Source organism: Anomaloglossus baeobatrachus, chromosome 3 (genome assembly GCF_048569485.1).
Source record: "Anomaloglossus baeobatrachus isolate aAnoBae1 chromosome 3, aAnoBae1.hap1, whole genome shotgun sequence".
NCBI lineage: Eukaryota > Metazoa > Chordata > Amphibia > Anura > Aromobatidae > Anomaloglossus > Anomaloglossus baeobatrachus.
The window spans coordinates 112,209,385-112,226,022 of NC_134355.1; the positions used below are offsets into that span (position 1 = coordinate 112,209,385).

The window sequence follows — 16,638 nt, forward strand, 5'->3', positions numbered from 1 at the left end:
ATAATACCTATATTATAACTTAAGCCATTTATTTAACCAAACCTTAGTTGCCCAAATATATTTATGTATGAGCCAAAATAGTAATTTTAGACATTGGTGGATTTTTGGTCTCTGTTTTCTACACAGTCACAATACCATGCTGTGAAATTGTTATTATTTGCAGTGTGAAACCCCCCACGCATGAAAGCTCATCTGTTGACACCCAGTTTAGCACTTTCCACCAACTCACCTGTTTGTTCCATGAAGGTGCGGATGCCCAGGATGTTGTTGACGGAGTGAGCTGACGGCCAGGATCTGGCAATGCTGACATGTCCAGGTGGCATGTGCACTCCATGGTGGCTGCCCATCTTAGCAGAGCCAGGTGATATTGGATTTGGATAAGGATATTGGTAGATGTGATTATATGGTAAAGTTGGTTGTGAAGTCGTCTGCTTTGTGCTCTCATATTGACTAGGTTGAGACAAGTTCCCAATTTTATTCCTTAAAATCCTACTGATTGAACTGACAGAAGGCACATTGTACTTATCACAGACGTTGTCAGCCAGAAGACGGTCCCTGATCTCCCAAGCGAAGATGCCGGGGTCTCCTTGTTTGTACTCCCTGATGTGCTTCACCACGTTAGGAGTGGTGACTCTGGGCTTGCTCCCTCCAATAGCCCCAGGTAGAATCGATCCTGTTTCATTGTATCTGGCCAGGATTTTACTAACACATCCATGAGAAACTCGTAGCTGTCTGCTGATATCACAAGGCCTGATTCCGAGCTGTGCCAACTCCACTATCCTCAGCCTGATGGCATTGGGCAGGGGTCTTCCGTTGACAAATACACCACCCAGCTGGTTCACTTCTCCATAAGCTTGTTCTGCACAGTAAGAAAATACATCATAGCAATGTTTATGTAGCTGATATTTACAATACTATACATGACCATTCCTACAGAGAATAATCGGCTCATACTTTCTAACCATAATTATTATGCCATACGACATAAAAGTATAAACAAAAAATGGTAATACACACATATATATATATATATATCGCAATTGCACGCAGAGAAGATGCATTGCTGGAAGCAACTGATTGTGATTAGTTTGTCGCTGGATGATATTGTTCACGTATCAGTCGATCATGGAGCAAAAGTAACTTTTCTGATATATATATATATATATATATATATATATATATATATATATATATATATATATATATATATATATATATAAAAATAGATATATATAAAAAGAAAAGTTACTTTTGCTCCATGTTCGACTGATATGTGAACAATATCATCCAGCGACAAACTAATCACAATCAGGCATCTTCTCTGCGCGCAATTGCGCTCAATAATGGAAGAAGAATGCGTTTTTCTCCAACACTTCACTGTTTCAATGACTGTAGAAACGATAGAAGTAAAGGCTGCTTACCCATCCCGCAAGAACAGAATGAGAGGAACAAGTTCTACCCAGAAAATCAGGAAACTCAAACAGATGTAACCCAGAGATACATGGAGGGAGACAGAGGCCGGTCTTCTCCAATGAGCTGGACGAGGAGGAGGTTCTGCGCCCAGGCTCTTCCTCCCCTCACTGTGCTCTGCAGTGTTTGCTCAGAAACTTCTCTCAGGCAGGAGAACAAAAGCTCAAGGTGATCTTCATCCCATGGGCAGGAGGACTGCAGTTATTATCTACAAGTGGAGTGGATTCAGATCTCACTTTGACGTGTCCTCCACGTCAATCTTGGTGGTCACAAGCTGCAGGAGCCACTGAGGACATCCCATTGGTTACCGTCATCCTAAATAGGCAGAGATTTTCCTTCTAGTTCTTGTAGTGTAACCCTAGCCCTGTCTTCTGCTGGAATGTCTCAATCTACTCATCCTAAAACAACACTAACTGCCATCTTAAAAGGGTTTCAGAGATCCCTGGCAGCCCTATCCATCATGTCTTCTGTTCTTCAAGACCATTTTCTTATAAATGCCCAGACATGAATAAAAAAATGTTCAAAAGAACTGAGAGTCTTCAGTGGTTGACACCTTTTAATGGCTAACTGAAAAAATGGTAATAATAGCAGCTTTCCAGACTATTCAGGTCTCTTCTTCAGGCTCAATATAACACAAAATCTTTTTTTATTTTTTTTTTATTTTGTGTTATATTGAGCTTGAAGAAGTGACCTGAGTAGTCTGGAAAGCTTGCAATTATTACCATCTTTTCAGTTAGCCATTAAAAGGTATCAACCACTGAGGACTTCAGTTCTTTTAAACATTTTTTTTTTATCTCTACTGGCTAACACGTTACAAAGATATATTTTACCTGTATCAGACATGAATAGGGATTTTTTTTTTCTAAAACATAACATTATAAAAATACTTATGCCCCAAAAGTATTATATTTATTGACTAACCTTAAAAAAAAAATCTGATAAACCAATAAATGTATTATTCCTCCTAGAATACTTTTGTCATCTTTAGGGGGGCATAAGTATTTACTTCGATTTTATGGCTGACAGGGTGCCACAATATAATTTTGTATGGTACATCCTAAAGCATAATAGGATCTGGTCTTGTCTTTTTTTTTTTTCCTTCATTTGAAACATTAACATTTTATATTCACACAGTTTACAAAGTACATTTTTTGTTGCCTTCAAAATTGTTGCATCTGGAAATCATTACATTGTATATGTTCTTTGAATTGCAAATGAAGACTTGCAGAAGTAAAATGGTCTCCTCAAGAAAAGAATTGCATGTACCAAACAATTCAGCTGGATGGCACCTGTTAAAATACAGATCATGAGTTATATTGGCACATGGTGGCTTTCTGGTGCGGTGGTCAGGCGAGGTTATTGGGGGAGATAATGAGCAATGATGTTATGTGAGTACATGGAGAAGGAGAAGACGGAATATGTTTTGATCAGAGGAGCAGATAGACCATTTTCCCACGTATTCAGGTAGGGGCTTCTCATGATCGGATAGCAAACACTCTCCCCATAGGAGGATGTTTACACAGATCAGGTGGCAAGTGCCGGCGATGCGTTATCTGCTATTGTAAATATAGAAATATAGCTGCACTTCCCAAATGTGTTTACCATTAACACAGACTAATAACAAAAAGCTGGAGGCTTAGATAATGGGATAAAAGCAACAAATCTTAATAGAGGCAGAATCAATAATTGATTCATTAGAAAAAACATCTAATAATATCAGGAGTGTACAGTACACCACATGTGCTGGTGGATTCATAGGCGCGGAGTCTAATACAGGACACCAATCCACAGGTATCCTGGATATTAGGGTGAATTTACTGTATCTGTTTACAGTTTAGACTTTGCTTTAAATTCATTACTTATTTGTAAATAATTGTAGCAATGTATCAGCAAAAGGAATTATATATACTGTATAGAGAGAGAGAGAGAGAGAAAGAAAGAGAGAGAGAGAGAATACACACAAGATCGCAGAGTATCTAACTACAGACTATGGATAAATAGAATAAATAGATGATAATAGATAGATAATAGATAGATGGATGGATAGATAGATTATAGATAGATAGATAGATAGATAAATAGATGGATAGATGGATAGATAGATGGATAGATAGATAGATAGAAAGATAGAGGGATAGATAGAGGGATAGATAGAGGGATAGATAGATAGATAGATAGATGATAGATAGATAATAGGTAGATGATAGTTAAATAGAGTGATAGATAGATTTATATATAATAGGTAAATAAATGATAGATAAATAGATAATAGATAGATAGATAATGGATAGATAGATAGATAGATAGATGATTGATTGATAGATAGATAGATGATAGATAGATAGACAGATAGATAGATAGATAGATAGATGGATAGATGGATAGATGGATAGATAGATAGATAGATAGATAGATAGATAGATAGATAGATAGATAGATAGATGGATAGATGGATAGATGGATAGATAGATAGAGGGATAGATAGAGGGATAGATAGATAGATAGATGGATAGATAGATAGATAGAGGGATAGATAGAGGGATAGATAGATAGATGATAGATAGGTAGATAGGTGATAGATAGATGATAGATAGATAGATAGATAGATAGAAAGATTGATAGATAGATAATAGGTAGATGATAGATAGTTAAATAGATAGATAGATTTATAGATAATAGGTAAATAAATGATAGATAAATAGATAATAGATAGATAGATAATGGATAGATAGATAGATAGATAGATAGATAGATAGATGATTGATAGATAGATAGATAGATAGATAGATAGATGATAGATAGATAGACACAATAGACACAAACTCCATTATATATACTGGAGTTTGTGTCGATTCTCGTTCCATTAGAGGGAAATACTACTTACATATGACAGTGGAGATACAGCCGAGGTTTAACCCTCTCTTGGCATCTTATTTGTCTCTCGTCTTAGTTTCATACATGAAGTAAGAATAATGAATCTGCAGTATTATTGCTTGCATTTATTTCTTTATAGAGATTTTACACTGATCGTGTGTGTGCGGAGCTGGGAGATCTGTCTCTTTCTCTGTCTGTGTCTCTGGCTTCCTCTCAGTCTCTGTCTCTATCTCTTTCTCTCTTTTGTCAACCTCTCTCTCTCTCTGTCTCTGTATCTCTCTCTCACTCTATCTCTCTCTGTCTCTTTGTTTCTGCCTCTCTATCTCTGTCTCTCTATATAGACAAGTAGCCGGATAGAACACAGATAAATATTAGCTTGCTAGGTGAATAGAGAAACGTATATTACATATAAATGTGCTTGATTAATACACAGATTTATTAACCTGTCTATTTTATTCAAACCTGTATATGCTGTGTACTGGAAGATGGAGCTTCCTTTCTACTTCGAAAGGTAGAATTATCCAAATTAAGGAGGTCAGACTTACTAAAATCTAGACTTATAAGACATATTTATAACACACACACACACACACACACACACACACACACACCCCACACCCCTCCCCCCCCCACACACACACACCAATTAATATCATAATATTGAAAATGTATGTTATTAATAATGACAACTATTTAATAAGGACTATTGTTAAAAGAAAATCTTTTTAGGGACAATTTAATAATTGATTTTATAAGCAAACTGTTTCAGATCAGATTTTCTGTCAAATATCTGACACTAATATTTCTTGTTCTTGATGTCATCATCCATAAATTCAGATCAGAACGATAGGTCTTTGGAAGAGACTAGAAGGGCGCCCTCTGTCGGCGACTCATGGCACTGCATCTCCAGGAAAGCCAATAGAGATGAGTGTGAAAGTAAAGCAGAATGAGGCAGAGGAAGAATAAAGCACAGAGGTAAGAACAGCAGAGACTCTGCAGGGAGGACTGAGCAGATCACTAAGCAGGTATTAGGGATAGAAGAGATCTTCCTATTTGTGTATGTGGATAAGCACAGTGTCTGCAGATACACTTAGGAGGAGATACTGAGAAAGAAGCAGGAAACTAATTAATTATAGAGACGATACTATGTTATTTCAGCAAAGAAGCATTATATTAGTAACAAAAAAGCACAGTAAATTCTTTTATCTAAATCACATGCGATTATAGAGTAAGAAAGCAAGGAGGCAAAAACCCCAGCATGGTGGGTAGGAGAGGCTGAGGGGCATTCATCAGGGGTCATAGTAGATCAGGTTCGTCTTCTACAATATATATATATATATATATATATATATATATATATATATATATATATATATATATATATATATATATATATATATATATTTCATATATCATATGTGCGACCTGCTTCCTTTATCAAATTCGGAGAGTTATATGAGGTGTGTGGTTATATTATGATTATGCAAAGTCTCACTCTCTATATCTATATATAAATATTAATATATTTATGAATTAATAATTAGATATTAAAATATAAAATGTTTTTTGTTGCACATAATGTTAGCAAAATGAAAACATTTACAGAGCTTTATCATATGACTGTAAAACTATATTTTTCGAAATAAGCATTCATTGATTTTTGTACATATCTGTTCTCTCTCTCTCTTTCTCTCTTATTATCTATCTGTCCGTCTCTATATGGAGCGAGAGAGAGTGTGTTCGTGTGTGTGTGTTCGTGTGTGTTCGTGTGTGCGTGTGTGAACACATACATAAATAATATGTATATATTATATACATATGTGTAAACATATATACAAACACACACATAGGTACACACACTCGTATACATACAAATTTACAATACTATAACTATATATTCGCACACTTATACACACACACACACACACACACACAGACATACACACACACACACACACACACACATAAATATATATATATAAAAAAATATATTATATATATATATATATATATATATATATATATATATATATATATATATATATATACATATACATATAAACACACACACACACACACATAAATATATATATATAAAAAAATATATTATATATATATATATATATATATATATATATATATATATATATATATATACATATACATATAAACACACACACACACACACACACACACACACACACACACACACACACATCTCTTTTAATCTGCGGCCATTCCTGGTGCTGAGCTCCTGCTCCCTGTGCCCATTGCTCCTCATTGACTCATTAGCGCTGAATCTCAGTTCCTCTTTACCTGAGTGGCGGCCGCACAGACCCAAGCGGAGTACAGAGCTGCCGTCTCCAGACCCCATTACCTCTTCCCAGACGGAGCTGCTCCTTATTATCCCCTATAACCGGCAATATGAGCCGTATTCATGGCGACTTATTAAACCAATAAATCAGGGCCTCAGACCTGCATGTTCTCTATTATAGTCAGTGGCTGCAAACTCCAGGAACACCGCAGGAACCGCAGCATTGAAATGTCGCAAAAAACTGCGCCGAACTGCTACAGGCCCAGATCAAATAGAATATGGGTTCAATATTGATAAAATCTTTCAATTTTTCGTTAACTGATAACATATGAGAAGAGATAAGGACATATTTATATTTTACACATGGCACAAGGCTGACAGTGTGCACGGGGGCTGCGGACAGTGTACACTGGGGGGGGGCTTCGGACAGTGTACACTGGGGGGGCTGCGGACAGTGTACACTGGGGGGGGGGCTTCGGACAGTGTACACTGGAGGGGCTGCGGACAGTGTACACTGGGGGGGGCTGCGGACAGTGTGCATGGGGGGCTGCGGACAGTGTACACTAGGGGGGGCTGCGGACAGTGAACACTGGGGGGGGATGCGGATAGTGTACACTGGGGTGCTGCGGACAGTGTACACTGGGGGGGCTGCGGACAGTGTGCAGGGGGGCTGCGGACAGTGTGCAGGGGGGCTGCGGACAGTGTGCATTGGGGGGGCTGCGGACAGTGTAAAGGAGGGGTTCAGGCTCAGAACAGTGTGCAGGAGGGGTGGGGGCTGCATACAGTGTGTAGCTCGACCCCAAATATAGATGTCCAAAAAATCTTATTGCTAAATACACAGAATATCTGCGATATTCACTGGAGGTAATTATTACTGAGCAATTTATTTCACCGCAATAATCTCTGACCGCACTATCCACAATCTGATTTATGTCGCACTTTTTATCACTTTTTTTAAACACTGTTAAATACAACAGTCACATCATGAAAGCTGCCAGCCCCATCATGTCCGTGTTATCAGCTCACCAGCAGCGGTTCCGTCATTACTATCAGAGGCAGCACTTATCACTGATTAGCTCCAACGATTATCATCACATCATTATCATCACCATCAGTAGGAAAATCACAATAACCACTATTATCACGATCGGGGAGATAATCACTGCCCAATCTATTGGTATGATCACTATCACAGTCACATGTGCCCTACATAAAGGAGAAGTAGAAAATAAACTAAGGAAATTATCTATCTCCTATCTATCTATCTATCCTTCTGTCTATTATCTATCTATCTATCCATTATCTATCTATCTATCCTTCTGTCTATTATCTATCTATCTATCTATCTATCTATCTATCTATCTATCTATCCTTCTGTCTATTATCTATCTATCTATCCATCCATTATCTATCTATCTATCTATCTATCTATCTATGTATGTATCCTTCTGTCTATTATCTAACTATCTATTTATCTATTATCTATCTACCGATCTATTTATCTATCTATTGCTATCTATCATCTCTATTTTCTCTATTGCATTTTTTTTATCTACCTGTATATGATTTTTTATGTGGGTATAGCATGTATCTATCTATCAATCTATCTATCTATCTATCTATCAATCATCTATCTATCTATCTATCTATCTATCCATTATCTATCTATCTATTATCTATTTATCTATCATTTATTTACCTATTATCTATAAATCTATCTATCAATCTATTTAACTATCTATCATCTACCTATTATCTATCTATCTATCTATCTATCTATCTATCTATCTATCTATCTATCTATCTATCTATCTATCTGTCAACTATCAGAAGAAGCTTCAAGTGAGTACCAAAACATCACTATGCACCTATGTGACCAATAAAGGTCAAGTAATTTAAAAATCTGTGGAATGCTGCCCGCCAATTTTTGTCTTTATCTGTCAACTATCTCAGCTTTTTCTATGCCATTATTTTTTTATCTACCTGTATATGCTTTTTTTTATGTCTGTGTAGCATTTTTTTTTCTATCTATTCTATTATCTATCTATCTATCTATCTATCTATCTATCTATCTATCTATCTATCTATCTGTCTATGTCCATCTGTCTATCTATCTGTCTATCTACCTATTTTTCTGTCCACGCACGGTGGCTCAGTGGTTAGCACTGCAGTCTTGCAGCACTGGGGTCCTGGGTTCAAATCCCACCAAGGACAACATCTGCAAGGAGATTGTATGTTCTCCCCGTGTTTGCGTGGGTTTCCTCCGGGTACTCCGGTTTCCTCCCACACTCCAAAAAAAACATACAGATAGGGACTCTAGATTGTGAGCCCCAATGGGGACAGTGTTTCCAATGTATGTAAAGCGCTGTGGAATTAATAGCGCTATATAAATGAATAAAAAAAAAAAAAAAAAAAAAAAAAAAAAAAATCTACACTTCTATCTATTGTATATCTCTTGTTATTGTATTCCATTATTTTTTATCTACCTGTATATGCTTTTTTATGTATTTAACATTTTTTTTCATACTTAGCACTTTGAGTATTAATTTAATGAATTGTCAATAAAGAGTGTGTTTATTAGGCTGTGTGCCCACAATTGTTTTGTGAGATTTTGATGTGTTTTTTTGCTGATTTAAAAAAACAGCATGTTACAGTTGCAGCAAGGTGGATGGGATTTATAGACATCTCATACTCACTGTGCTTCTTTTTTATACAGCGGTAACTGATCTACAGTGCGTTTCAATTGTGCAACGTCACTTTCTCTTGCAGTGCACTATGTTTTAGTTGCAGGTTTGTCCCATGTATTTGCAAATCTGCAGGTTAAAAACACATATGCATTTTTAGCGAGTTGCCGCTGTGGAAACGCATCAAAATACACATAACCTGCACATTATTGGATCGATGAACTTTTGTCAAAATCAAATACCAGGAAGTATTTAAAACAAAAGTAGCTATGACATGACATATTGTCAGTAGACATAAGCCGCTGCGTCAAAAACATGATAAAAATGTATGTAAAAAACGCATTACAAAACGCATTGAAAAAACGCAAGTAACTTAATTTACTTAATAAGTGCAGAAATTCTGCAACATCAAAAACTGACCAAAAGCTCATCGTGGGAATGTGGTCTTAAGAATCTAACCGTTCACATGAAATAAGTATTTGATAGAGCTACATTAGTTTATGGTATGCGTTTGTGGTCACTAGAGCTTTTCTAATGAAAGTACACCGACTTATCAGAAAATATATATATATTTTCTTCTGGATAGGCAGGCCGTCAATCATTTCATTACCAGCCCTATTATTCATTACCACAAGCCTTCCAAATTAATTACAACTTGAGGTTAGTTACAGTTGAACCAAATTATTTGGCATTATAGATTCTCCATCGTCCAAATGTCTAGAGTGAATTGACCTGGAGAGATGGTTTTAATTTTCTTGTGTAGGCCCTTTTGGTTTTATTGTAGATCTATGGTGCTCAGATTTTGATTTAGTGTTTGTGAGTTTGTGATCTCATAGACCAGTATGGAAAAAATTAGACAAGGTTAAGACATTAGGAGATGTAGAGTGCACCAGTTTACTAAAAGGGAAATATTACTTTTAACCACATGTCATATCTCACCAGGCTTCACATAATGGTTTGATATAGTTAGAGAAAATCCAAAGAGTGGTACCTAACCCTTACATGAGCATAACTGCTCTCAGCCTATAGCCCATGTCTGTGTAATTTTCCTTATACTTATCATATGATACAAGGTGCACTGGTCCCAATTTCAAATAAATAGCAGCTCTCAGTATTATATCATTGCAATTAAAAAAAATAATCTGTTTTGATGAATAGGAGGTGACAGTAGAGCTTCAATATACCTGTGACACCAAAATAGGACTGTCCTCATGCATCATTTGTTGGGTAGGACAGTTTTACGATTTACGATCTCAACATTCAGATTTCCGTTTTTTAAATTTTTTTTTACATATGATAAAATAGATTGTTATACATTTTAGCGTGCCTATTCCATTTTTTTTAATCTATTCTTGGTTCGTGTGTAGAGATGAGCAATCTTGAACTGTAATGGTTGGGGTTCATATAATTCTCTGGGTGCCCGGTGGTCGAATCCGAACACGTTTTTAAAAAACAAGTCTGTGTCCGTGTTTGGGTGCTCCATGTATGTTAACCACTCGATTAAGCATTGGTACGCTCAGTGCTCTGTCCAGTGAGAGCCACTTGCACTCTCTGAACTGCTCTAACTGGGGGTAATACCAACATGTCCGGATGTTGTGTGTCTAAAACCCCCCAAAACCTCGCCCTCTCCCGGATATGCTCTTTTTATGTCTGGCTGTATGTGGGCGCAGAGCCCTTCCAGTGATCCATCAGTGACTTCCATTTTACTCGTTACTCGAGTCGAGCCTATTAGTTTGGGTCCCCATTAACTTAAATTGGGTTCGGGGTCAGGAAACAAGTTCAGATTCAAGTCAAGGTCCCGAAACAAAGTTTTAACTAAAGTCTGGCCAAACCCGGCAAACCCGAGCATCCAAAGTCCACTCATCTCTATTCATGTGTCAATTTGCACCATCAGTGTCTCACCCCTTTTTCTCATCTAAGAAAAAAAAAGGTTTCTTTTATTATTATTATTATTTATTATTATAGCGCCATTTATTCCATGGCGATTTACAAGTGAAAGAGGGTATACGTACAACAATCATTAACCGTACAAAACAGACTGGTATAGGAGGAGAGAGGCCCCTGCCCGCGAGGGCTCACAGTCTACAGGGAATGGGTGATGGTACAATAGGTGAGGACAGAGCTGGTTGCGCAGTGGTCTACTGGACTGAGGGCTTCCTTTTACCAAGACAACAGTAAAAGCTGGTCAGCCATTGAATGATACACAAATGGATCCCAAGTGCTATCCATGTTTTCACCGCCACAATCACTAGAATAGGCAAATTTTATCTAAAAATCGGATCAAAAACAGACATTATACCATCCATAAAAAAAGAACCCAGCAGGTGTATGAATATGACTGAAGACTATAATGAGATATAGAGAAGCTTGGCACTCATATGGTGATTTGAAGTTTTATTTAGGTGAATTTTTTAAACCAGCAATAACACAGACGTTTTGGTCTGACAAGACCTTCATCAATGCGCATGGCTTAATTTTGCTATAGTGCAGGTGTCGTAGCTGGAGTCTAGATGGTTAAATAATTAAATGGTGCAGCAGGCAGTGCTGAGAGGAGTCCTGTGGTGTTCATCACTGTGGAGGAGAAGACTATAATAACATATATAAATCATGGGTGCCCACATGATGCCTAAATGTGAAATGAATAGAGGATTGCAGTGCTTCAGCTGGAATTGGCACCTGACTGCTGAGGCCAGTGATTGATGGGGATCATTAGAATCTGTCAGTAGGATGAAAGATCCTTAGGGTATGTGCGCACGTGTGCGTATTACATGCAGTTACGCTGCGTTCTGCACCGCAGCATAACTGCATGCGTCCTGCGTCCCCTGCACAATTTATGGAGATTGTGCAGGGGCCGTGCGCACGTGGCATGTTAGAACGCAGCGATTCGGCTGCTTGCCGAATCGCTGCGTTCTAAGAAGTGACATGTCACTTCTTTCGTGCGTTCTGCATGCTGTCTATAGGGAGAGGCAGCATGCAGAGCGCACGAATCTGCCGGCACCATTCGCTTCAGAACGCAGCTTTTCAGCTGCGCTCTGAAGCGCACATTTTCGGTGCGGTGCAGAGCGCACACGTGCGCACATAGCCTAAAGGCCGTTTTACACGCGGCAATTTATCGTGCGATCACATGTGCGATCACACCTGCCCCCATCGTTTGTGCAACACGGGCAATTTGTTGCCCGTGTTGCACAAAGTTGGTAACCCCCATCACACGTACTTACCTTCCAAACGACCTCGCTGTGGGTTGCGAACATCCTCTTCCTGAAGGGGGAGGGACATTTGGCGTCACAGCAACGTTACACAGCGGCCGCCCAATTGAAGCGGAGGGGAGGAGATGAGTGGGACGTAACATCCCGCCCACCCTCTTCCTTGCGCATTGCCGGCAGGACGCAGGTAAGTTGCAGTGCAGCGTTCCCGGGGTGTCACACGGAGCGATGTGTGCTGCCTCGGGAACAATGAACAACCGGCGCACAGAAGGACGTTCGATTTTTTGAAAATGAGCGACGTGTCAACGAGCAACGATAAGGTGAGTATTTTTGCTCGTTCACAGTCGCACGTAGCTGTCACACGCTACGATATGTCAAACGATGCCGGATGTGCGTCACCAACGACGTGACCCCGATGACATATCGTTAGATATATCGTAGCATGTAACGGGCCCTTAAGCCATCTATATGGGCATGTAGGTCATAGGAGGCTGAATAAAATGATGACTTGATTATAACTTATTCCAGATTATTCCAGATTTTTCAAAATATTTAAATTAGTTGTTACTATTTCTGGGCTGAACGTAGATCTCCCTGAGAATCTTCCTCCAGAGCTTATTTTAAATAAAAGGAGTTTTTACCACTGTGAGACATGTAATGACTGACAGCCTGCTCTCCTGACATACGTGTCTCACACTGGTAATGTCCTTTTTTTTAAATAAAATAAGCTCTGGGGGAGAGTCTCAGGGAGATCTATGTTTGGCACAAAGATTTTAACAGCTCATTTATGTATTAAGAAAAATCTAGCTTTTTCTGAAATAAAACATTGGATTACAGATTTCAAGGTATCATTTTATTCAAAGTTCTATGAGCCATAAGCCGATATAGACGGTTTAGGAGAATCGATCCAAAGTATAGATTACTAGGGATGATCAAATACCTCAAATATTCGGTTTGTGAATATTTTCTGAATAGGTCGCCGCTATTCAACTATTCATGAATATTTGATGCATAATGTAAGTCTATGAGAAACCTGAATAACAACTATTCAGAACTATTTGGGCTTCCCATAGACTTACATTGCGCATCGAATATTCGCATAGTTGGGACCTATTCGGAAAATATTCGCGAAGCAGATTATTTGAGGTATTCAATCATCCCTATAGATTACCTTTATTTTAGTTCATTTACTTATAGCGTTATTCTAGTTTGTTTCATAAGCTTTGTTAATTTTTAAAAAATCCCAGAAGACGCTTTAAAGGGACTTGATTGGGAATTCCGAACTAAAGTATTCAAAAATAGTTGGTTTTTTTTTCACTAGATGATTTCTTTAGCTCTCTAAGAAGGAATAATGTAAGGCCTAAGCCACACGGCGAGAAAATCGGTGCGAGTGGAGTGCGATAAAACATCGCATTCCCCTCGGACCAATTCTAGCCTGTGTGACAGCACACATGAGCGATTATTTTCTCAGCCCTAATCGGACCGAGAAAACAATCGCAGCATGCTGCGATTGTAATCCGAGACTCTTTCTCTCGCACCCATTCAAGTGAATGGGGCGAGAGAAAAATCGCACTGCACTCGCAGTACACCGGTGTACCGTGCGTGCAGAGCGAGAATGTCTATAGCCGGCTACACAGGCGAGAGGGAGAGAAATCCCTCCCTCCCCTCCTGAGTGCCGGCCCGCCCCCTGCAGCTGAGGTCTGCTCGCACGAACGGACCTCAGTTGCAAGGACACAAGCATGAGACTCGGCTCTGCTGTACTGCCAGCACGAGCCGAGTCTCATGCAAGGGGATCGCAGTAGTCCCCGTGTGGCCCCAGCCTTATTAGTCCACTTGCAACCTTATTTAATACCGGCTCACCACACATCCTGATATCACAATTCATTAAATAAAATAAACTTAACTCTGCTACATCTAAAAAAACTTTCTTCCAAAGCTTACGTTGTAATGATATTACTGTTGTATATAGTTAAAAGTCCCTTCTACTAATGCAACTAATAGCAACAGTATTTATCATTATCTTCTGTATACAAAATGCTATATATGAAGGTAATTAATTAAATAAATAAATACACAAAAATACATAGTAGAATATTAAAATAAATTAAAATAAAAATAAAATAAATTAAATTTTAAATTAAAATAAAATAAAAAACAAAAGGACACTGACTATTGACTGGTACAATGGGAAGACCTCCCTATTTGACATAGATTACATTTCATCTACCTGTCATAAGACTCTAGTTCATTACCAAGAACACGTTGTTATTGAAATCTATACAGAATGAGCCCTTATTGTGTTTCGAGTAAAGATGCAGGCGGCAAATAAATCATATGTGTCCTGTCTCGGTAACACAGGTTATCAGCGCTCACTTAAGTGTAACCAGCTGTAATGAAGAAGATGTCTTGTAGATAAAGGACAGTTAGGAGGCCCATTCACACACAAGTGGATGAAAGTCACATTTCACAAGCACATGAGTTGTAGGGAAATAAGAAAAACACTTTTCCTTCAGATGCTGCAAAACTCCATCAAGTCCACGGACAGGCTTGGCTTTAATTGAATGCAAGGGCTCGAGCTTTCTTTCAGTGCCTTATATATTTCTGCACCTGGGGTCACAAGGTGACACATGATGAATGTATTATTTTATAGTTTGTTCTAGTTCAATAGGGGTAGTTAATAAATCTACTTCTCAACACACATAGCACCTATAACAATGTAGGACTTCATTTTTATGAAAGAGTGTAAAGTTATCCAGAAGGACATCTCTCTATATCCTAGGTAAGAGTCAATCGTTAAATGTTATATTATGTATAAAAGTATAATGTCAATGCTGCTGTTCAACCTACTTGTTTCTATTGGCTTTAGAATGGATTAATCGTACTTCAAGAAAATTGATCTGTTATTAATTTTATTTCATATTATGACAGTAGTATAATTAGGGGGGATGCATTTGGGGAATTTTATTTAATTCAAATTTAGATGACATGCATCAGATTTAATTCAGGATACCAATATACAGTCATATGAAAAAGTTTGGGCACCCCTATTAATTTTAACCTTTTTTCTTTATAACAATTTCGGTTTTTGCAACAGCTATTTCAGTTTCATATATCTAATAACTGATGGACTGAGTAATATTTCTGGATTGAAATGAGGTTTATTGTACTAACAGAAAATGTGCAATCCGCATTTAAACAAAATTTGACCGGTGCAAAAGTATAGGCACCTCAACATAAAAGTGACATTAATATTTTGTAGATCCTCCTTTTGCAAAAATAACAGCCTCTAGTCGCTTCCTGTAGCTTTTAATGAGTTCCTGGATCCTGGATGAAGGTATATTTGACCATTCCTGCTTACAAAACAATTCTAGTTCAGTTAAGTTTGATGGTTGCCGAGCATGGACAGCACGCTTCAAATCATCCACAGATTTTCAATGATATTCAGGTCTGGGGACTAGGATGGCCATTTCAGAATATTGTAATTGTTCCCCTGCATGAATGCCTGAGTAGATTTGGAGCAGTGTTTTGGATCATTGTCTTGCTGAAATATCCATCCCCTGCGTAACTTCAACTTCGTCACTGATTCTTGCACATTATTGTCAAGAATCTGCTGATACTGAGTTGAATCCATGTGACCCTCAACTTTAACAAGATTCCCAATACCAGCATTGGCCATACAGCCCCAAAGCATGATGGAACCTCCACCAAATTTTACTGTGGGTAGCAAGTGCTTTTCTTGGAAGGCCGAGTTTGTTTGCCTCCATGCATAACGCCTTTTTGTATGACCAAACAACTCAATCTTTGTTTCATCAGTCCACAGGACCTTCTTCCAAAATGTATCTGGCTTGTCCAAATGTGCTTTTGCATACCTCAGGCGACTCTGTTTGTGGCGTGCTTGCAGAAACGGCTTCTTTCGCATCACTCTCCCATACAGCTTCTCCTTGTGCAACGTGCGCTGTATTGTTGACCGATGCACATTGACACCATCTACAGCAAGATGAAGCTGCAGGTCTTTGGAGGTGGTCTGTGGATTGTCCTTGACTGTTCTCACCATTCTTCTTCTCTGCCTTTCTGATATTTTTCTTGGCCTGCC

At 38.3% G+C, this 16,638-nt stretch overlaps 1 protein-coding gene across 1 annotated transcript in view; it reads right to left on the reverse strand.

The window, feature by feature from the left end:
- Window positions 1-16,638, reverse strand: part of PAX1 (paired box 1) — a 51,907-nt gene that overhangs the window by 17,780 nt on the left and 17,489 nt on the right. The window contains exon 2 of the mRNA XM_075341449.1: window positions 230-859. Within this exon, the coding sequence (XP_075197564.1) occupies window positions 230-859 (630 nt within the window). The remainder of the gene's footprint in view (window positions 1-229; window positions 860-16,638) is intronic.